Source organism: Caretta caretta, chromosome 8, assembly GCF_965140235.1.
Source record: "Caretta caretta isolate rCarCar2 chromosome 8, rCarCar1.hap1, whole genome shotgun sequence".
Classification (NCBI taxonomy): Eukaryota; Metazoa; Chordata; order Testudines; family Cheloniidae; genus Caretta; species Caretta caretta.
The window spans coordinates 89,672,664-89,692,542 of NC_134213.1; the positions used below are offsets into that span (position 1 = coordinate 89,672,664).

Here is a 19,879-nt window from a genome sequence, read left to right on the forward strand (position 1 = left end):
TTTATCATCTACTCTGGAGTCTAGACCTTGACTATATCTTGACAAAAAATAATTGATTACTCCTGCAAGCCTCTGGTGGAGGTGGAGTTATTGTTGGTGTAGTAGGGCACTTACATCTTCAGGAGCAAGGCTGTAGTGTGTATATCGGTATAATTAGGTCCACTACCTGAGGTCACCCTGTGTAGCCTAGACCAGGCCTTAGCTCGCAGTTTGGGTGAGGTGAAGGTAGAGCTGCCTTGAAGACTGGCCCTACTGTAGCACCATCTTCTTTACACATAACTTTAATTACAATCTCATGCTTCCCACCTCCTTACACCACACATGTAAATGTGTATGTTACAGCCCTGCATGTTGAAGGTAGCAAAGATACAAATTCTTTGCTATATATGAAAAATAAAGCACATCCTCCCCCCAAACTACAGCAAACATGCTCTTTGAGCACAAAGTTAATTTTTACAAGTAACAGTTAATTGCTTTATGAATTAACATTATTTGCTGTCTGCGTGCTATTCCCCCAGGGCACCTTTTACAAGTTTTGCCCTGAGAGAGCAAAGCTTTTTCTGGTTTAAGAGATGATACTTCAAAGTGCTCTAAAATCCACATAGAATTATAGAATATTAGGGTTGGAAAAGTCCTCAGGAGGTCATCTAGTCCAACCCCCTGCTCAAAGCAGGACCAATCCCCAACTAAATCATCCCAGCCAGGGCTTTGTCAAGCCAGGCCTTAATGGTTTTTAAGGATGGAGATTCCACCACCTCCTGAGGTAACCCATTCCAGTGCTTCACCACCCTCCTAGTGAAATAGTGTTTCCTAATATCCAACCTAGACCTCCCCCACTGCAACTTGAGACCATTACTCCTTGTTCCGTCATCTGCCACCACTGAGAACAGCCAAGCTCCATCCTCTTTGGAACCACCCTTCAGGTAGTTGAAGGCTGCTATCAAATCCCTCCTCACTTTTCTTTTCTGCAGACTAAACAAGCCCAGTTCCCTCAGCTTCTCCTCATAAGTCATGTGCCCCAGCCCCCTGATCATTTTCATTGCCCTCTGTTGGACTACTCTTTGGTAGTGGGCGGACCAAAACTGGACACAATACTCCAGGTGTGGCCTCACCAGTGCTGAATAGAGGGGAATAATCACTTCCCTCGATCTGCTGGCAATGCTCCCAGTAATGCAGCCCAATATGCCGTTAGCCTCCCTGGCAACAAGGGCACACTGCTGACTCATATCCAGCTTCTCATCCACTGTAATCCCCAGGTCCTTTTCTGCAGAACTGCTGCTTAGCCAGTCAGTCCCCAGCCTGTAATGGTGCATGGGATTCTTCCGGCCTAAATGCAGAACTCGGCACTTTTTCTTGTTGAACCTCATCAGATTTCTTTTGGTCCAATCCTCCAATTTGTCTAGGTCACTCTAGACCCTATCCCTACCCACTAGTGTATCTACCTCTCCCCTCAGCTTAGTGTCATCTGTGAACTTGCTGAGGGTGCAATCCATCCCATCATCCAGATCATTAATAAATATGTTGAACAAAACCGGCCCCAGGACCGATCCCTGGGGCACTCCGCTTGATACCAGCTGCCAACTAGACATCGAGCTGTTGATCACTACCTGTTGAGCCTGACAATCTAGCCAGCTTTCTATTCACCTTAGAGGCCATTCATCTAATCCATACTTTTTTAACTAGCTGGCAAGAATACTGTGGAGACCGTATCAAAAGCTTTGCTAAAGTCAAGATATATCACGTCCACCACTTTCCCCATATCCACAGAGCCAGTTATCTCATCATAGAAGGCAATCAGGTTGGTCAGGCATGACATGCATACAACAATTTTACTTTAGAAGTACTGTCAAAGAAAATAACATTAAATAGAAGAAAAGGAGTACTTGTGGCACCTTAGAGACTAACAAATTTATCTGAGCATAAGCTTTTGTGAGCTACAGCTCACTTCATTGGATGCATGCTGTAGCTCATGAAAGCTTATGCTCAGATACATTTGTTAGTCTCTAAGGTGCCACAAGGACTCCTTTTCTTTTTGCGAATACAAACTAACATGGCTGCTACTCTGAAACCATCAAATAGAAGGAAGATGGAAGACTATAGGAGCCAGCAACATTGACTAATACTGAGCTAGCATACTGTCTTCAGTCAAAGCAGTAACTTAAGTTTATCATGGAAAATAAAACAAATTTCAGTTTCCAGAATTCATTCTATACACAAAACAAAAGGGTCAAACATCAGTTTCTTCCCTCACAGCACTGTAGTTTCTGTGAAAAGGCGTCTGAAGGAAATGGCAAACACCATAAAAAATTGTCATGGGGGTGGTGGTAGCGGTACAAAAGTTGGTGGGGGGTCTGTTGATTACGGGGTTCCTCAGATATAGTCTCCCGCTAAGGAGTTGATTTTAATAATCAAACTGCTCCTGAAAAGCAGTATTCCTAAGGAGAGGTGTGTGCTGAAGAGTTAGGGTCATTTGTTCAATCACCCCTTAAATAAGATGCTCTCATAACATTTTCAGATTCTAATAACTTTTTTTGGTGCAGAGATAGGGGGGAAAAACCCTATCAACTGTTCTACACTTAAAAATTAGATTGACCTAGCTACATTGCCAAGGGCCGTGAAAAATTCCACACCTTGAGCTCTGTAGTTGGTTTGACCTAACCCCTAGTATAGATGCAGCTAGCTCAATATAATTTTTAAGTGTGAAATTTATAGCATGGACTGTCCCAAGATCAAATATTGAACAGTAACAAGGACCAGTTTAGAAGTATTTAAAGAGTTGTTGCATTACAAAAGCTTTAGTACTTCTAGTTGCATTTTTCTGATTCAGCTGAGAATCTCTCTCTGAAATTAATGGTCTACTTCATAACTCTGAGCTTCCTGTGCTGAAAGTGAAGTGCATAGCCTCTTCTCCACATATTAGCCAAACTGTCCTGCGTTTAGCTCAGAGGTAGGCAAACTACAGCCCGTGGGCCACATCCGGCCCGCAGGACCATCCTACCCGGCCTTGAGCTCCCGGCTGGGAAGGCTAGCGCCCCTGCTGTTCCCCCTCCCACGTGGGTAGCATGGCTTGCACCCGCCCACCTCACAGGCTTTCCAATAAGCCAATCCTGCTGCTCTGAGTGGCATGGTAAGGGGGCAGGGAGAGGTGATGAGATAAGGGGCAGGAGGTCCCGGGAGGCAGTCAGGGGACGGGGAGCAGGGGGCAGTTTAATAGGTGTGGGAGTCCCGGGGGGCCTGTCAGGGGGTGAGGGTGTGGATAGAGGTAGGGGCAGTCAGGGGCCGGGGGGGTTAGATGGGAGTGAGGTCCCAGGGAGTTGGTTAGGGGGTCCCGGGAGGGGGTGGTCAGGGGAGAAGGGGGAGTTGGATGGGTTGGGAGTCCTGAGGGGGGCAGTCAGGGGGCGGATGGGGCAGGGGCCAACCTGTTTGCGGAGGCACAGCCTTACCTACCTGGCCCTCCATACAGTTTCGCAACCCCGATGCGGCCCTTGAGCCAAAAAGTTTGCCCACCCCTGGTCTAGCTGATACATGAACTCCTCACAGCACCACCAAATTCCCTCCTCCCCCTAATCCCTCCAACTTTACCAGGCAAGGAGGAGGGGGGACCGGGTATGTGACTGGTATTGGGGTGAATGGGCTCTCAGTAGCAGTGGATGTGGAGTGGTCAAAAGCAATGGGCATGGCAGAGGAATTAGCAGTGAAGGAAGTATGGGGGGCACTGGAACAGTAAAGGGGGTTTGGAAGGATATAGGGGGGTACTGCTGCCCCTTTGTCAACTTTTGCCCCTCTGTGCTGTGTGCTGGCACAGATGCTGAGTTCTGAGAGGGCAGCACACCCTCAGATAATGCCCCTCAATAATATAAGGAATTTCAGAAACCCTGTTTGATAACTAGAGCTTTAATGAAGAGCTGGGTTTTCAAAAATGTCATTTTTTCAGATCATCATCAAAGGGCCCTTTTATGTTATGGAAGCTCAGAAGTGGTGACAGCAGAGGGAAAGTTGGGCATCTTCCTCTGCAGTGACATACTAGCTGGGGGAGAGGAAGTGGAGCCATCTAAGCCCTCCTGCCCTTCCCTCCCACCTTTTCCTACAAATACCCCTCATCCCTAACAGTTAATCTCCATGAGTGCTCCACTAAGCAGATGGAGCGGGATCTAGCTCTCCCTTTTCCTCCACTGCTGCTGTTTCTATGATAAAGGGGAGGTCAGAGCAGTGCAGGAAAAAGTTGGACAGGCAGTGAGGAGACTACTCCAGCCAAGTGCATTCTCTAGCTGGAGTAATCATTCCCAAGGAGCCTGAGGGAGTTTAGGGGCAGAGTTGGCCGGTGGAAGAGAAGAATGCTGAGAAAATATTTAAAAAACAAAAACAAGGAAATTAATGGCCCAGAAACATCATTAACACAGAGTTAAGGTTGCCCAGTGCTGCCTTGTACTCTTCCAGAATGTGGGGAATGGCTAAACTTAAGCTTCTGAAAATTGGGAAACAACGAGTTAAGGTAACACATACTTAAATATCTGAAAACCATGACATACCAAGTTAAGATACATACTACCCCCACACTGCAACCTTAATCCTGTCCTCAGTGACACCCCTATATGCCAACACCACACAGACTAGCAATCTACCCTTACAAGTGCTGCAGGACACTTCAGGAGTAGAGCAGGAACCCCTGATGCAGGAGAAACTTTCAGTTATGAAGAGTGGGAAAAAATGACCAATAACTCTAAACAAATATTCAAATGTAGCTCATGTACAAGTTTCCAATGAGTTTGAACTACATGGAAAGATTGAATGAAGAGTGTTCAGAGGAACAGCCGTGTTAGTCTGTATTCGCAAAAAGAAAAGGAGTACTTGTGGCACCTTAGAGACTAACCAATTTATTTGAGCATGAAGTGAGCTGTAGCTCACGAAAGCTCATGCTCAAATAAATTGGTTAGTCTCTAAGGTGCCACAAGTACTCCTTTTCTTTTTAATGAAGAGTGTGTTATTCTGTTACTGAGAACAGTATGGGGAAAACTGGTCTGATGCTGGGTGATAAATTTCATGAAGGACTCATTTTTAAATAATTTTAATTCCTAAAGCTAGTTGAGTTGCTTGTGAATTCTGAGAAGAAAATTCATTTTGTACTCAAAAAGAGTAAGTGCTGTATTTTTTGCGGGGGAGGTGGGAGCGCTGTATTTTTCACACACAAAGCAGGGACTCAGTCTCTGTTAAGTGCAAAATTCAAACTTAACTATGGAGTCATTACTTCATGATTAAGGCTGCTAGTTTGTCATGGAAGTCACTGATTCCGTGACCTCTGACTTCTGCAGCAGCCTGTGCACCTGGCCCAGAGGCCATCTGAGCAGCTCAGGCAGCCCCTTGGCCAGTTGCACCGGCCGCTGCTGGGACGGTCTCAGGCCACCGTGCCCCTCTCCCCCAGCAGCAGCAGGAGTTTGGGCATGGGAGGGGGGAGGGGGTTGGGGCATGGGACAGGGAGAGGGCTTTGGGCGGCGTTTACTTCGGGGGGGCTCCCCGGATGTGGTGACATCCCCCTCCCTCAGGTCCTAGGTGGAGGCCTGGCTAGGCAGTTCTGTGCACTGCTTTCACCTGTAGGCGCCACCCTCACAGCTCCCATTGGCCGTGGTGCCCAGCCAATGGGAACTGCGGAGCTGGCGCTCTTGGCAGAGGCAGTGCACAGATTTTTTTTTTAATTTATTGCCCGTGACTAAAACGTAGCCTTATCCATAATATAAACACCATAATATCCTTCCTGAATACGAGTTATTTACACATTAGTGGCACATTTACCTCAAAATCAAGTCCACATGCATATGATAAATGTTAAACATTTATAAATGCTACATATACATTGGTATTAACAAACAGTACATTACCAAAAACTATCACACACATCTGATTGCATGATCACTACCTATAATATATGTAAGACACAGGGCAGTGCTAAGGATCCTTACCTTTCTCCAGCACTAAATTAGCAAAAATGACTAAAATAAAACCATATAAATGTTTTGACAGGGGAAAGCATTATTCATTATTTATGGTGCCAAGGATAACAGCAGACAATTCTGATTCATTGTCATATGTTTAAACTTGTGGTAATAACATTGCAAATACTACATTTGGAAACTGATCCAAAACAAAAAAATAGAGTATTTTAATGTTTCTCATTTATTTTCAAGAAAAAAAAAGTCACATTTAAATTACAACTTAATCAGGTACTTAATTTTGTTCTTATGTATAGAATTAATAAACTTGTTCTGGAATTGGGACCTTATTTGTTGTAATAGTCTATACGGTAAATAATTGCATATTCAGGATTTTGTGAAATGGTCATTGGGAAATATCATGAAGGAAAGATATTTATAAAAAACATTATTTACAAAAATGATATCCACATATTTGTATCCTAATCTATAAGGCAAGTAACATTTAAAATATGTTGTTTCATGATTATCTTCAACAAGTCAATACAACACATTCATATTACCAGTGGTCAAATACAAAGCTTTGCTGCAGTATGTCAAATGCAACAAATCTTTGGATCTTTTACAGTTTTTCTCTGAGGACATTAGGTAAGCAGCAAAGTTTTCATCACAGACTAAGCAGTAACTAGGGCATCATAGACTAAAGATACAGTATATTTAATTGCATGTGTAGGCTAAAAAGGCCAGACTAACTTTTTAACTTAAATCTTAAAAATATACTTGTGAAACTTAATCCACATATTTAAACATTTTGTACACAAGGTATTTTATAAAACAATATATAGGGCAGTACACTTGGAAATCCAATTCACTTCTGGGACTTAGTGTAGATGTTTGGAGCATTACTAACAACATAAGAGTTAGTAAATAGGGCGCAATTCTGTAAATACTTGCACTCACGCTGAAAGTTAAGCATGTGTGAAGTCCCACTGAAGACACGTACATAAATGTTTGAGGGTTTAGGGCTCTACACTGTAATATATTATTTTGACTCAATCCACCCAATGACCATGTACATTTTGACAGAATTTCTCTGACATGAAGTAATTGGTTGATCTAATTATCTTTGGAAAAACTTGAACTTCCTCTAAGATGCCTTATTTTCTTAGGTATACAGTGGTGGGGGGGGTGGAAGATGTGGTTTTAAACAGAGCACATTTGGCTTAAGAATTAAATTGCAATACCTCATTTACACAAAGGTTTGTCAAGCAACTTGTAAGAAACAAGTAAGTTAATTTCAAACAGAGGATCAATAATATTCTAGACCCTCTCATTAAAAAAGCTGATTCTGGACTGACTTTTCACATACTGCTTGGCCTGTAATGAAGTCCTGCTTATATGTAAAACTTTGAATAACATCACCAAATGAACACTAGAAATTGTCAAGAAAAATTGATCAAGCAGCAACATCTGTACTCCCACTCTTAAAGATAAAGTGGGAAATCACACAGGGAGAGATCATTGCCTTACATTTCTATAGCTCATTTCTAGCCATGTTTAATGGTGCAATAACTAAAATACTTACTAGCATAAAAAGATATCCAACTCCACAAGAATTCTCTTCCTAGAAAATTTGTAAGGAAACAAAAACTCTGATTTTGGAATGGAGTCTTTTGAGAGAGTAATTTCCTTTCAGGAACATAGCATTTTGTGTGATATTATATATTTTGGTCATGGTAAGCTCTAAAATGAAGATTTTTAAACAAAGCATCTTATGTAAAAACAATACCCATTAATAAGAGTTGGGGAAATAAATCTATATTTCATATATCAAACTGGTTCTGTTAAGTCTATGCCAAAATAGATGTCAAAAGTTTAAGTGTGACAATATTTTGTACTGTATTTAAGAAATTGTCAAGCTATTCAGAGTTTTTCTGTAAATGCAGAATTCTGAGCACCTTTCAGTGAAGTGCATACAGACAGGAACTGTACTCAACTTAATATCAAGTTACTGTACAGCTAGAAAACTGAGGAACAAGAATGGGATGAAAGATCGGAGGAAAACCATCATTACCTTTTTATGTTGCATTGTAAACATTCAGTGAAAGATGTTTCACATTGTTTCAGCCTCTCAGGCTGTCTAACAATTATTGTTTATTGTGATCCAGCCATTTAAAAATGTCTTTGATACAAAACATTAAGCAGTGATTGTTCAGATTATGCTTATGCTGAAAAGATCTTAGAAAGAACCATTAAAACATTTGCACAGGATCATTCACCAGTGTCTTCTTGTGTGCAGCTCTTTAACATTAGCATTTCAATTCAACAGAATGCCATCATCAATAGGTGTTTGTTAGTCCAGAATTGTGTTGTAAAAAAACAAAATATATTTTTCACTTTAAGGGCAAAATCTTTTAAGGGTCTCAAGCCAGCCTTCCATTTTGCTTATCTAGAGGACAGCAGGTGTACCCTTCATGAACCCAAATTATATTATTTAAATGCTCAACTACTTGATTTTTGTGGGTATGTAGATACCTAAATGCCATTATGTGTACCTACAATTAATTCTGCTCACAATTATTTATGAGTATAAAACTGCAAGTGCAAAATGAGTGCGACCAGTTTTTAAAACTGAGCACTAGAAGTTCAAAATAAATATCTAATATTTACTTCGATAACATTAAAACAAAGCAAAAGCTGGACCTTCATTGTCAAAAGTACAGATGTACATAATTTCAGTTATACATTTTTAATGATAGTTTCTCCAGCCCAGACTGCAAATATTGCATCATCCTACCAACAGATGGCAAAGGGAAATAAATCCTGATTTTTTTTTTGCAATGTCAATCCCTACCAAGAGGCTCTCTTCCAGTCCTGTCTCTAGCAGGCTGAAATAACTTTCTGGTTGGTGAACATAACTCCCTGTCTGCAAGGCTATGCTTCTGGGACAAATATTTTGTGTGTCATTTAAGTTCCACAGGTTATACAAAGGGACCTTAATGGATCTGAGCAGAAATAGGAGCTTTGTGGCAAGTAGCCTTAAAACAAAAAGCTACACAGAAAGAAAGTGATATTTAAGAAGAAAAATAATCAAAAAACGAGTCGGGTACTTATTATATGGTAGTATTTCATAATATTGAATGATTTTACATAACTATTAAGAAACAGATAAAGGTGGCCTAAAGAAGTCTTACATAAGGAGGAATATAGGTGAGCTGAAAATTGATATAGTATGTGTGTCCACAGTCCACCTGTTTAGGCCGAATATTTCGCTTTCCTTAGACATATACTCTGGTGATGAATGCTACCCAGTTCTATTTCAAAAAATAAAACTACACAACTCTGTCATTACGAATTGAAAGGAAATTTCATTTTGAGGTGAGACCACCAAAAAAAACCCTACCTAGCAAAATCTCCATTTCTGATACTGTTATGTACCATACAAGGGAAACTAGAAATAGAGCCCTGTTTGCTTCTGGAGTGACACATTCACATACAATGGTTACCAAACTGAAAAAGAAAAGAATGAATATTCTTAACATCTAAAAGACCCAAGTCTGCAATCATCGTGGAGGTAAAACTTGCAAGCTGCTAATTGCATTAGTACATTCTAAGACAGAGTCTGTTCTCAAAGCAATTCTTTGTAACAACAACTACTCACATAGAGAGAGACTCAAAGCAATACTCTGTAACAACAGAAACAGCACCCAGAGACTCCCTGCCCTTTTGTTGTATTCATCTAGCTTTGTTAACAATTGTGATTAAAATAGAGATAGAGGATGTATGCGGATGGATGCTTGGTGTGGATAACAACTGAATGATCAGGGGGGTGCCAGCCTAACAATCCAGTGTCCATCGGCTGAAGAAGGCGTCAAGTGGAAATAACCAGAGGACCCCCCGGAGGGCAGACTGGAATCCACCCAACAGCCTCAAGAATGGGAGAACCAAAGAACAAGATAACATCTGGCAGCACAGAGCCATCAGGAATGTGCCATCTGCTGATTGATTCAGCAACAGCATGATGAAGCAATTCCTATAAAAATGGACTCTAGAAAGTGAGAACTTTGGGGTCTGATTCTGCAAACCAACTTCCAGGAGCATCTGACAAGGCCCTGCTCCCTCCTCATGTCCAGGCCACCTGGCCAGTGGCTTGGCATGAGCAACTCTAAGGCTGGTAACTATGATAACAACCTTGCAGAACCTGTGTGTGTGTGTATGAATGAATGTGTGAATAAATATGAAATTGAATGGAATGTTATAGCTATAACTGCTTACTATGATTCTTTCTGTATTCACAATAAATGTGGCATTTTGCCTTTTCCCCTTTAATAAGATCCTGCTGGTTTTTATTTTATTGGTATAACAGATTGACACATTCAAATTCCTCCACCCTGATCAGGACCACTGCTGGAAGAGTAATAAAGTCTGCCAATTGCCTTAACTGCAATGGCAAACAAAGACCTGAAGCTAGTCTCTTACTGTCACTATGAGGAGACGCTAACAGGGACAGAAGAAGGCATGGAGTTTTCTTACAAAAGAACCTAAAGGGTTTGATGTGTTTGGATGGAAAGAGAAGACACAAGTAAGTGATACTGAAGAAAAGCCTGTTTGTCCTTAACATACTTGACAAACTGTTCTTGAACAATTTCTTCATTTGGCAATTACACTGCCAGTACAGGGTGAACCTGGCGATCTCTGATACTCTGGTCCATATCCTTCCAACCAGCCATGCCGTGTTTGATGCAAGTCAGGGGTTGGGATGGGTAAGCAAATATGATGTTAAACCATCGCTGTGGCTCTCCGATCCTGGAGCTTTGACCTAGTCCCCAGACTTTAGGCTGCTCTATTTTACATCGGTTGCCAACAGCCCATAGGGTCTGTTCTAGCAGCTAGTGATCAGCCAGGATGATCCTGAGCCTATGTGCCTCCTTCACTGTGGGGCAGGAAGGTGAGTGGTTTAGGTACCTTGGCGCATTGGAGAATTCAAGTACACAGTTAAGCCAGGTTTAAATATGCTTTGTTCCACTGGAGCACCTCAAAGCAGAGTAACGGGCTGGAGAGTCTGATGCTATAAAATAGAGATGCAGAACACAGACCTAATGTATAAAACTCTGGAGCACCTTTACATTTATGTACTCTTGTTTTCTTAAGACAGAATTGTTTAATTTTTATTCAAGGAAAGAAGACTTGAAACTTATCCATCTAGCCCAGAATTTCTATGCATTTCTACCTACCTCACATTGTGAGGATTGTGATTAAGGGCCCAGTTTGCTGTCTCCATACTTTGCCTGCACACATCTGAACATATGCACGCAAATTGCATGCATACACACTTGGTTGAAAGCTCACCTACAGTATCTAGCCACGTATGCACAAAGGTGCAAATGCGCACTTACTCAAATGCTGGAAATCAGATCATGATGATGGAAAAGGGGTTTGAAGGACAGGACTATATAAGTGCTAAATAATGTAATTTTGGACAGCCTATCACAGTGCTAAAGACACTCATTCAAAGAGCAGAAAATCTGAGATATGCTGAACATAAGCTAGGGCAGAATAGCACTCCAATGTATAAGACTGGTCTTTTCAACAGGACTTTCCTAGTTACATGATCTTTTTTAATAATGAAAATTGTAGTGATGGATGTAATTGTAGATTTGGTTAAATCAGTCATTCAGTTCTTGAAACAAAGTTATGGTTACTGCACATACTTGTTCTTCTTTGTGAAAATGTCCTGTTAGCCTCACCACAGCTGAGTCAGTGTAGGAGATTCTTCTGCTATGAGAGTTTTCCTGAACTGAGTTTACAATATATGGATAACCTCTGTCCACAAAGAGCTAGTATTTACTACTTTCGATGTAATAGAGGTGTATTGTTATACAGGTACCTATGTACCCCATCTGGTCTATTCATATTCAGTTCACATCAGGGAGGCTATGCAGTTTTTTAAGTGGGCATTTTACAGTATAAATAGAACAGGTTCTTTTCTGCAACATTTTAAAAAGCTGACATAATTTGTGTTAATCATTATCAAGTTCTAAATCTCCTTAACATAAAATATAAAGTGAGTTACATGTATACCAGTAATATTTATGTTTTTAAAAAACATTTTTGTATGGATTACAATTTTTGAAGCATGGTTTTGCAAATTATGTATTGTATATTTCATAAACTGATTTGAAGAATTCTCTTTTTTGTAGGTTTTTATTTTTAATTACTTGCCCTATATTCAGTTCCTATTTCAAATAGATGTTGGTTATATAGTCAATACAGTCATATTTCCAATCAGGGGAAAAAATCAAACCAGACTGGCAAATCCCCTATTTAGGAATACTGTCCTGTTCACTTTTAAATGTTTGGAGGATGTATGAATTTTTATAACAATTGTATTTTAATCTCTATCCTGTTACATTTTATTTTTTGTGAACATGCACACACCAACAAAAGTTGATCATCTTTAACATATATATTGAATTATTAATCTAGGACTGTGCTCAGAGTTTCAGTATTTCTAGATTTCCTTATTTGCTCTCAGTAATTTTAAAAGAAAGGTGTACTTAAAAAAAAAAGCACTCAAAGTTCAGCTGCTAATAAGCACTTATCTACATGTATGATCTGGGACACGTACATGAAAATAATGCTTTTATTTTTGATTGACATTTGTGAGCCTGTTGCTGGCAACTTTTGGGACACTAATGATATGGGGAATGAATTTAGAGGCTGAAAATTAACATTATTTGGTATTACACATATTTCTATATAATACCCAACATCATAATTAATGGATGATCTTGTAGTTCTCTGTGTACCTCAACATTAGAACAATTTTAATGTTTAATTTTGAACAGATATTTCATTTTCACACAGCACAATTTTTACATTAAAACAGAACAGAAACTACCTTTCTACCATTTCAGCTGACATGTCACAAATGACATCACTATGTTTGCCAGCAGTAGGCTAAGACATGCCAATTTTACCTCAAAAATAATTTTCAGTTGCATTTCACACAGTAATGGGTCTGTGTCCCAAAATGTAAATTGCATTTGGATCCCAACTTTGTCTAGAGCTGGGGGTGTTTGAATCAAGGGCTTGGTTCAGGCCCATCTTTAATTTTGCAGTTCATCCAAGATGGGACATGTTCCTCATTCAGTGACTTTTCAAAGTGTAAAGGCAAGATATAGACACCTGGTTTATCACAGCAGATGAAGATTTGTGAAATTAATATTCTAGCACACCCTAGTATGACAGAATTCAAGAGAACTGTGAAGACAAACGTAACGTCCTTTTTCTACTGAAGACTGGCTCACCTATTAGGCTGCACATTGTTAAGTCTGCAGTTTCATGAAGTTTTCTTTAAAATAGTATCCTATCCAAAAGAAAAATTTATCATCTTAGAGCCACACAGAAAATCTTGGTTGACATTCTGCTCTCCTTATATGCATGAAACTCAATTCCACAAACACAACGTAGTATAGTGGAATTGAGATTGACTATGCCAATCTCAGAACATACATATAGGGCCAAATTTTCAGCCACAGACTCCAATTTTAAGCACTCACTTTTATGCATACAACTATTTTTCCAAGTACAGCTATTTTCTAATGCAAATGAGAAAACTGGGTATAAGACCTGCATGTACAAATGTGTACATTGTGCACGCAAAATAGACAATGGGCACAGTTAGCTGCCAAACTAACAGTTAACCCCATTTTTAAGTTTCACTTTCTAATCTTTTAATTTAGCTCACATTACAGTTCAGTGTTAAAAAATGCTAGAGTACCTAAATAAATAAATAAATATATAAAATAAATAAAACCACAGACCTGACAAGTTGTGTGACAAATATACAGTGAGAGCACTTTAAAAGTTTTTACTGGTTAGAAAGTTTTTACTAGTTCTACTGTGTCTATAATGGACCAGACCAAGAGTTAGCGCTCTCAGTTCAAAATATTTGAAACGTTCTAACTACTCAGTCTTTGCACAATACAAAATTGTCCAGTTGACAAGATAAAAGACAGTGAGTTAGGAGACCTGGGATCTATTTCTGACACTGTCATTGACTCAACTCTGTTACCTTGTGCAGGACTTAAGTTTTCAGTGCCTCAATTTCCCTATGTGTAAAACAGAGCTAAATCCTTCTTCAATTGTATAAAGCACTTTATGATCTATGGATAAAAAGTGCTGTATCAGGGCTACATAATAGGGTTATATTACATTCTTTCTCCTCAAATAAATTTGTTGGTCTTTAAGGTGCCACAAGTACTCCTGTTCTTTTTGCTGATACAGACTAACACGGCTCTACTCTGAAACCAATCTTTCTCCAGTTATCTTTGGGGGGGGGGGGTTGTTTGCTTGCTTAGGCTCTTGACTATTGAGACTAGGAACTTTTCTGTATGTCTGTGAAGCATCTTACATAGGGTGCTCCAAAATCCCCCAACAAATAGCACTGCAAAAGTGGAGGTGGTTGCTGAAAATGTGCCCTTTAATACAGTTACAGTCTGTGGACATACAGAGTCATCACTGAATGTCTTAAACTGCCTGCTTATTTAATAATCTACACATTTGTGAAGTGTCAGAATATTGAGAAGAAACAAGAGTCCATAAAAGTAGAAGACAGTGTTTGGAAAAGTTGCATTATTTGTTATGAAGTTTGAAATAAGTATTTTAAGAAATATGGACATTCGGTTTTTGTATTTTGGTTGGTTGGGTTTTTGGGAGGGAAGGGGGGAAAATAAGTTAAAACCTCTGCATTTATTAAAATATTCTTTTGGAGTTCAACCAGCTAAACAATTGAAGATAGACCTTTTATTTAGCACTATTATAAGACATACTAAGGACTGAAGAAAAAGTAAATCAGTTTGCAGGTTCTACTCAACTCTCTTTTTTCATGAGGCACCCCCTTTTTAACAGCTACCAGTATTGTATTTAGATCGTATATATATTGACAAAATGTAATCTACCTCTGTAAGCATTGTGCCATTCAACAGTACTACTATTAAATTTGTATACCACAGTTTAAATTACATCCATTTCATGAATGGTAAAATTCTAAAACTCAAGTGTCTAACTGCCAAAATACAGCCTTACTGGAATGAGTACAATTTACAAATACAATAATTACATTTTAAAACCATTAACAATGTTACATCTAGAAGTAAATACTGTAGGACTGGTCAAGACAGTGGTCTTCTCAGGAAAAAATGCTGAAAGTCGCTGACACTTCCAACAGAAGTGCCCCAAGTGCAGAATTTAGTTCATTTCCCTTAAACCGTAATTCAAACCTGTTCCACACAGCAGTCCGTGGTTATATGGATTTTCCATATACTTGCATAAGCTTCCATTAGTTATCAGCCAAGTATTTTCCTATAAATAGAATATGTTAAAACAACAGGTTACTGAGCGTATGATTTCCCCCGTCTATTTTGTAACTAGATCCATAGCAAAGTTAAACAGTGATACTTGATCTCACCCTGGTTCCACAGTGACATAGTTCTGGTTTTACACTGGTCACTGCAAAATCACACCCCGATTGTGTTTTTTGAATATGCATCTGTCTCACCCATTTAGCAAATGCCACATTTCATACACAGGTGCTCATTCTCTCTGTCCTAGAGGAGCCCAGGCCCTGCAACCCCAGATGCAGGACGTCCACTGAGAGCAGGGGTTCAGTGGCACATTACCTTCCCCCTCCACTCCAACAAGGGGCCTGAACCCAAACAATGTTATTCACAAACATGGAAGAAGTGGGGTTGGGCCAGCCTGGCTGGGAGCTGTGCTTATTCAATACATGTCCTGTGAAGATTCTGCCAGTGAAACGCCTATAGATCCCTTGATGGCACTTAAAACAGCTGTCCCTGGCGTAAAACCCAATGCAGACCGGTGGTGATACCACTGTTTGCCTCTCTTAGGGATGAACCCTCCCCCTTGTGCCTGCAAGAGTGAATTAAAACATTAGGCCAGAATTTACTTACACTAGGTGTAGGCAACAATAGTGAAAACTACTCAATCATTGTTTTTTAATATGTACATGCATGAAGTCTGCTCCCTGGATGGGCAGACATGGACACAGACATACATGCACATAGAGGCATGCACAAGGAGGGGGCAAGCAGAGGCATGCCCCCCCCCCCCAATAATCAATGAGGGGGCAGAACTCCGAGGGCTGTGGCCGGGGCACAGAACGTGCCCCTCCTGGAGCCATCAAAATTTTATACCTCACAGGCGCTCGCACACATGCATCCCCTTCCAATCTTGTCCTTCATGCCTTTGAGAGTCAGTAACATATGTACCAAGAGCAAAACGCTGAAGAATTTTAGCAGGATATATTAGCAGTTTTACAGAACAATATCTGCCTCTCACTCAGTTGGCAAAGCAGTGATGTCTCTTCAACGTTTAATTTCTAATAGCTCATGTCCAGTTAAACAGACCTTTGGAAGATACAGTAAAACCAGTCTTAAGTAGTCATCCAAAGGACCAACAAAAATCAATCACTTGGAAGAGGTGATTAATTAAACCCTGAACAAAATGGTTCCAGAAATCTTCATGAAACTTTAAAGCAGCCTCTAAAGACAAGGGGTAGCTTTTGGGGATGGTCCCTAGTGTAGATTGTACTGTACTTTGTGCATGTGTGAACTCTTGTTGCTAAAGGCACAAAACATAGTTTTTTTTTTGGTAAAACAATAAGTATTTTATATAGATACCTTTTATCAGAGCCCTATGTACAGGAGTTATCCCCTCTTCTTAGTGCCTTATCTTGCAAACTCTTTCTTCACTGCAGGGATAAATGTATGGCAAGTGGCCAGCACCTGTTACTCCTACTGATACAGTCCCCACCCAATTGAGGAGAAGGGGTTCGTGACATGCTTACCTGCTGCAAATCTCTTTTTAATGAGTGAAAACCGGTATCCTGCCCCAACAAGTTCAATATCACAGCTGGAGAGAGTGCTCCCTTCACTCGTAAACTGCACTACCAATGGCGAAGGTTTGCTTGGTCCTTCAGAAAGCTGGAATCTTGCCAGCAAAGAACCCACACCTTCGGATTAAGAATTTCAGAAGATCATTACAAGAGAGTAACACATACAATGCTTCTGGAATGGCTCTTAGCATGGAATCCAAGTGAATGGAATAGTAAATAACATTCTTTATTCCAAAAGTGCTCGGAAATAAATCTGGTTCCCCAAGTTATATAAATGGCAGCAAATGTACATTGATAAGAATGTGAGCGTTTCATCAAATCAGACTTCAGCAGACTGTTATCTTTTCAGACTTTAGAGATGTAAATCAGATAACAAATAAACTACAGGAGTCACACCAAATAGAAAGTACATGCACATGTGCTGGATTCCTAGTATGTGCAATATGACATGCTGAAGGGCAGTTGGCCCAAGGTGATACCTTGAGAATAGAAAATGTTATGGGGGGAAATAATGGGGATTACTCAATCTTTGAGAGAGACTTGTAGGACCTCCATGGGGCTGAAGACACTCAATTGTAGAAATCAACTGGTTTTTCTTTGATGAAATTAAAGCCCAAACCACTACACATCTCCCTTTACACTTCTAAACTTGGCAGGAAAATGTGTGACCAGTCACGCTGATCTTGTTCACACTTTACATAGCTAATTTGCTCCTGTGCTGTGAACAGTACCCTATAATGTCAAGTTTCATCAGGAATTGATTTGTTGATGGATGTGCACAAAGATAAACTAGTCAATGTCTCTAATTAAAAACAATTAAATGAGATCAATTAAATGTAAACTTGCATTATTACCTCCATTTTCTGATTTTTGCGAGATATCAGGAATCTTCCACAATATTCTTTGCTGTTCAGCATTCCTAAAAAAAAGGAACAAAATAGTGTAACTGTAGAAGACAATGGAGGTAATGAAAGAGCCCTTCTGAGTCATTTGCATTCTAGAATAGGTAGTGGGAACAGTGCAAATTTTTTGAAAATGCTTCCTCCTGGTTAGGAGTCTCAAGAGATCGTACTGCATTAGTTTTGCTTTAGGTTTGGGACCAAAAAAAATGTAAGTGCCATTCTGCCAGTTATCTGTTGCTGTCACACATGGACAGTGTTAGCTGCTGAGTTAATTCAGATAAATGCAAAAAGTTATACTAATAATAAACTAATAGAAGGCAGTCTGGTGAAGTGGATAGGGACCAGACCTGAAAAATCTGAAGACCTGAGTTCTAGCCCCAACTCTGCCAATGACTTACTCCGTGACCCTGAGCAAACCACAAATTCTATGCAGCAGTTCCCCTATCTGCAGGATATGGACAATAATGCCTACCCATGATTGTAAAGTGCTTTGAGTTCTATGATGAAAAGCACTCTAAGTACTAAGCATCATTAATATTAAGATTACTGAAGTGACTTTCACCTTAATGCATGCTGGTTAAGATCAGACCATTCATTTGTGAAAATGACAGAAAAAATCAGAGTAGCATTTCATGTCTTCCTTTACTACAAAAAGTAGATTCTAATGTCTAGCATACCCATTGTGATCCTGCATGCCTCAGCTAGAGCCTTATAAATATCAGCATGTCTCTATACCTACTGGGGATGAAGTCCTGTTATAATCACGAAAGTGACAGGGATGGCAAACAACAGGGAATGGCTTTGTTGAACTAGACTTTCATACCAAACAGCAGGTGGAAGCACAGCTTGAAGTTTCGTTACTCCTCCATCTATGGGAACTAGGAACTGGACATTGTTTAAAGCTACTGGTGTAGTCATTGCCTCTGTATTATATTTGTAGTCAATACGAAGGTCAGTGCTTGTAGATTCACACCGCCAGCTGACTGCAAGGTTTAATGGAGTAGACTGAATACCCTGGGCAGATACCTTAGAAATGACAGAAAAACAATATTTAGTTTTCACAGGGATAGAGGGAGAAATCTGCATCTATGGATATAAAATCGTTGTTGATTTTAGAGCAGAGAACTCCCTGCACTTCCCCAGTAAGTTTTTGTAAGGGACTCAAGTCACACCCATTCCAGTGGTATTGAGAAGGCTACACCTGTGCAAAACTTCTTGTAATTCCTGTACTAAAGAGCAGACTATTTCAGGCAATTTACTTTTCTGTACTAGAGACAGGTTCTATTAATGCTACAATGTTAATTGCATTTTTGAAAAATTTTACTTTGCAAGAGAGTTTACCTGGTATTTGAGCATGTCCACGTTGTAATATGTTGCTTGTGGTTTCTGTTCAGACACTTTTTTTAGATGTGTCATCAGATTTGGCATGTTTACCCAGAATTCCTTTGTGTTGGCATCAGTTTGTGTACTGTCACTGTGGGTTTACCAAAAGGTAAAGGATTAGCTATTTTCATAAACAGAATCTGTAAAAGGAAGTTCTTCTCAAAATGATCAGAGGACATAATCTTGGGCATGCTGTATAACAGGATTTAATTCTACACTTACAAAACAATGCCGTTCTTCCGTTTTTTGAAATACTTCATGAAAACTCTACCTTGGCCTCAACTGTAAACAGCTCCACAGATGTATTCTGTATATATAACTTTGTAAATTAATTTCTCTTGAGAACAAGGGCCTAATAAGCACTGGCTAGAGCTGGACATAGCAAGAGAAAGCTCTTTTGAAATTTTCTACTCAGCTGTCGGACGGGTATGTCTTTGGGGTGGCTAGCCTGTCCTGCAGCTTGCACTGCCAAGGCTACATTCTATTTTTAGCGCACTAGCGTGGATGAGAGTTAGTGGGAGTATGTCTCTTTGAGCTGGGAATTACATCCCCAGCTCAAAGTGGACACATATCCAAAGTGAATTTAGTGCCTGAGAGAACTGCAGCATTGCCAGAGCTGAGATGGAGGGTAACAGTTTCAAAAGTACCCAAGTGACTTAGGAACCCACGTTCCATTTTCAAAAGTGACTTAAGTGCTTAGGAACATAAAAGTCTCATAGTAAGTCACTTAGGTAGTTAATGCAGAAAGGCAC

At 40.0% G+C, this 19,879-nt stretch overlaps 1 protein-coding gene across 16 annotated transcripts in view; it reads right to left on the bottom strand.

Moving 5' to 3' along the window:
* Window positions 1-6,150: 6,150 nt before the first annotated feature.
* Window positions 6,151-19,879, bottom strand: part of SGIP1 (SH3GL interacting endocytic adaptor 1) — a 169,861-nt gene continuing 156,132 nt past the window's right edge. For all 16 annotated transcript variants that reach the window (XM_075131765.1, XM_075131763.1, XM_075131764.1 and 13 more), the window contains 5 exons: window positions 19,086-19,218; window positions 18,568-18,770; window positions 17,697-17,761; window positions 16,795-16,959; window positions 6,151-15,290 (listed from right to left, as the gene is read on the bottom strand). In XM_075131765.1, the coding sequence (XP_074987866.1) occupies window positions 15,268-15,290; window positions 16,795-16,959; window positions 17,697-17,761; window positions 18,568-18,770; window positions 19,086-19,218 (589 nt within the window). In that variant the 3' untranslated portion in view covers window positions 6,151-15,267. The remainder of the gene's footprint in view (window positions 15,291-16,794; window positions 16,960-17,696; window positions 17,762-18,567; window positions 18,771-19,085; window positions 19,219-19,879) is intronic.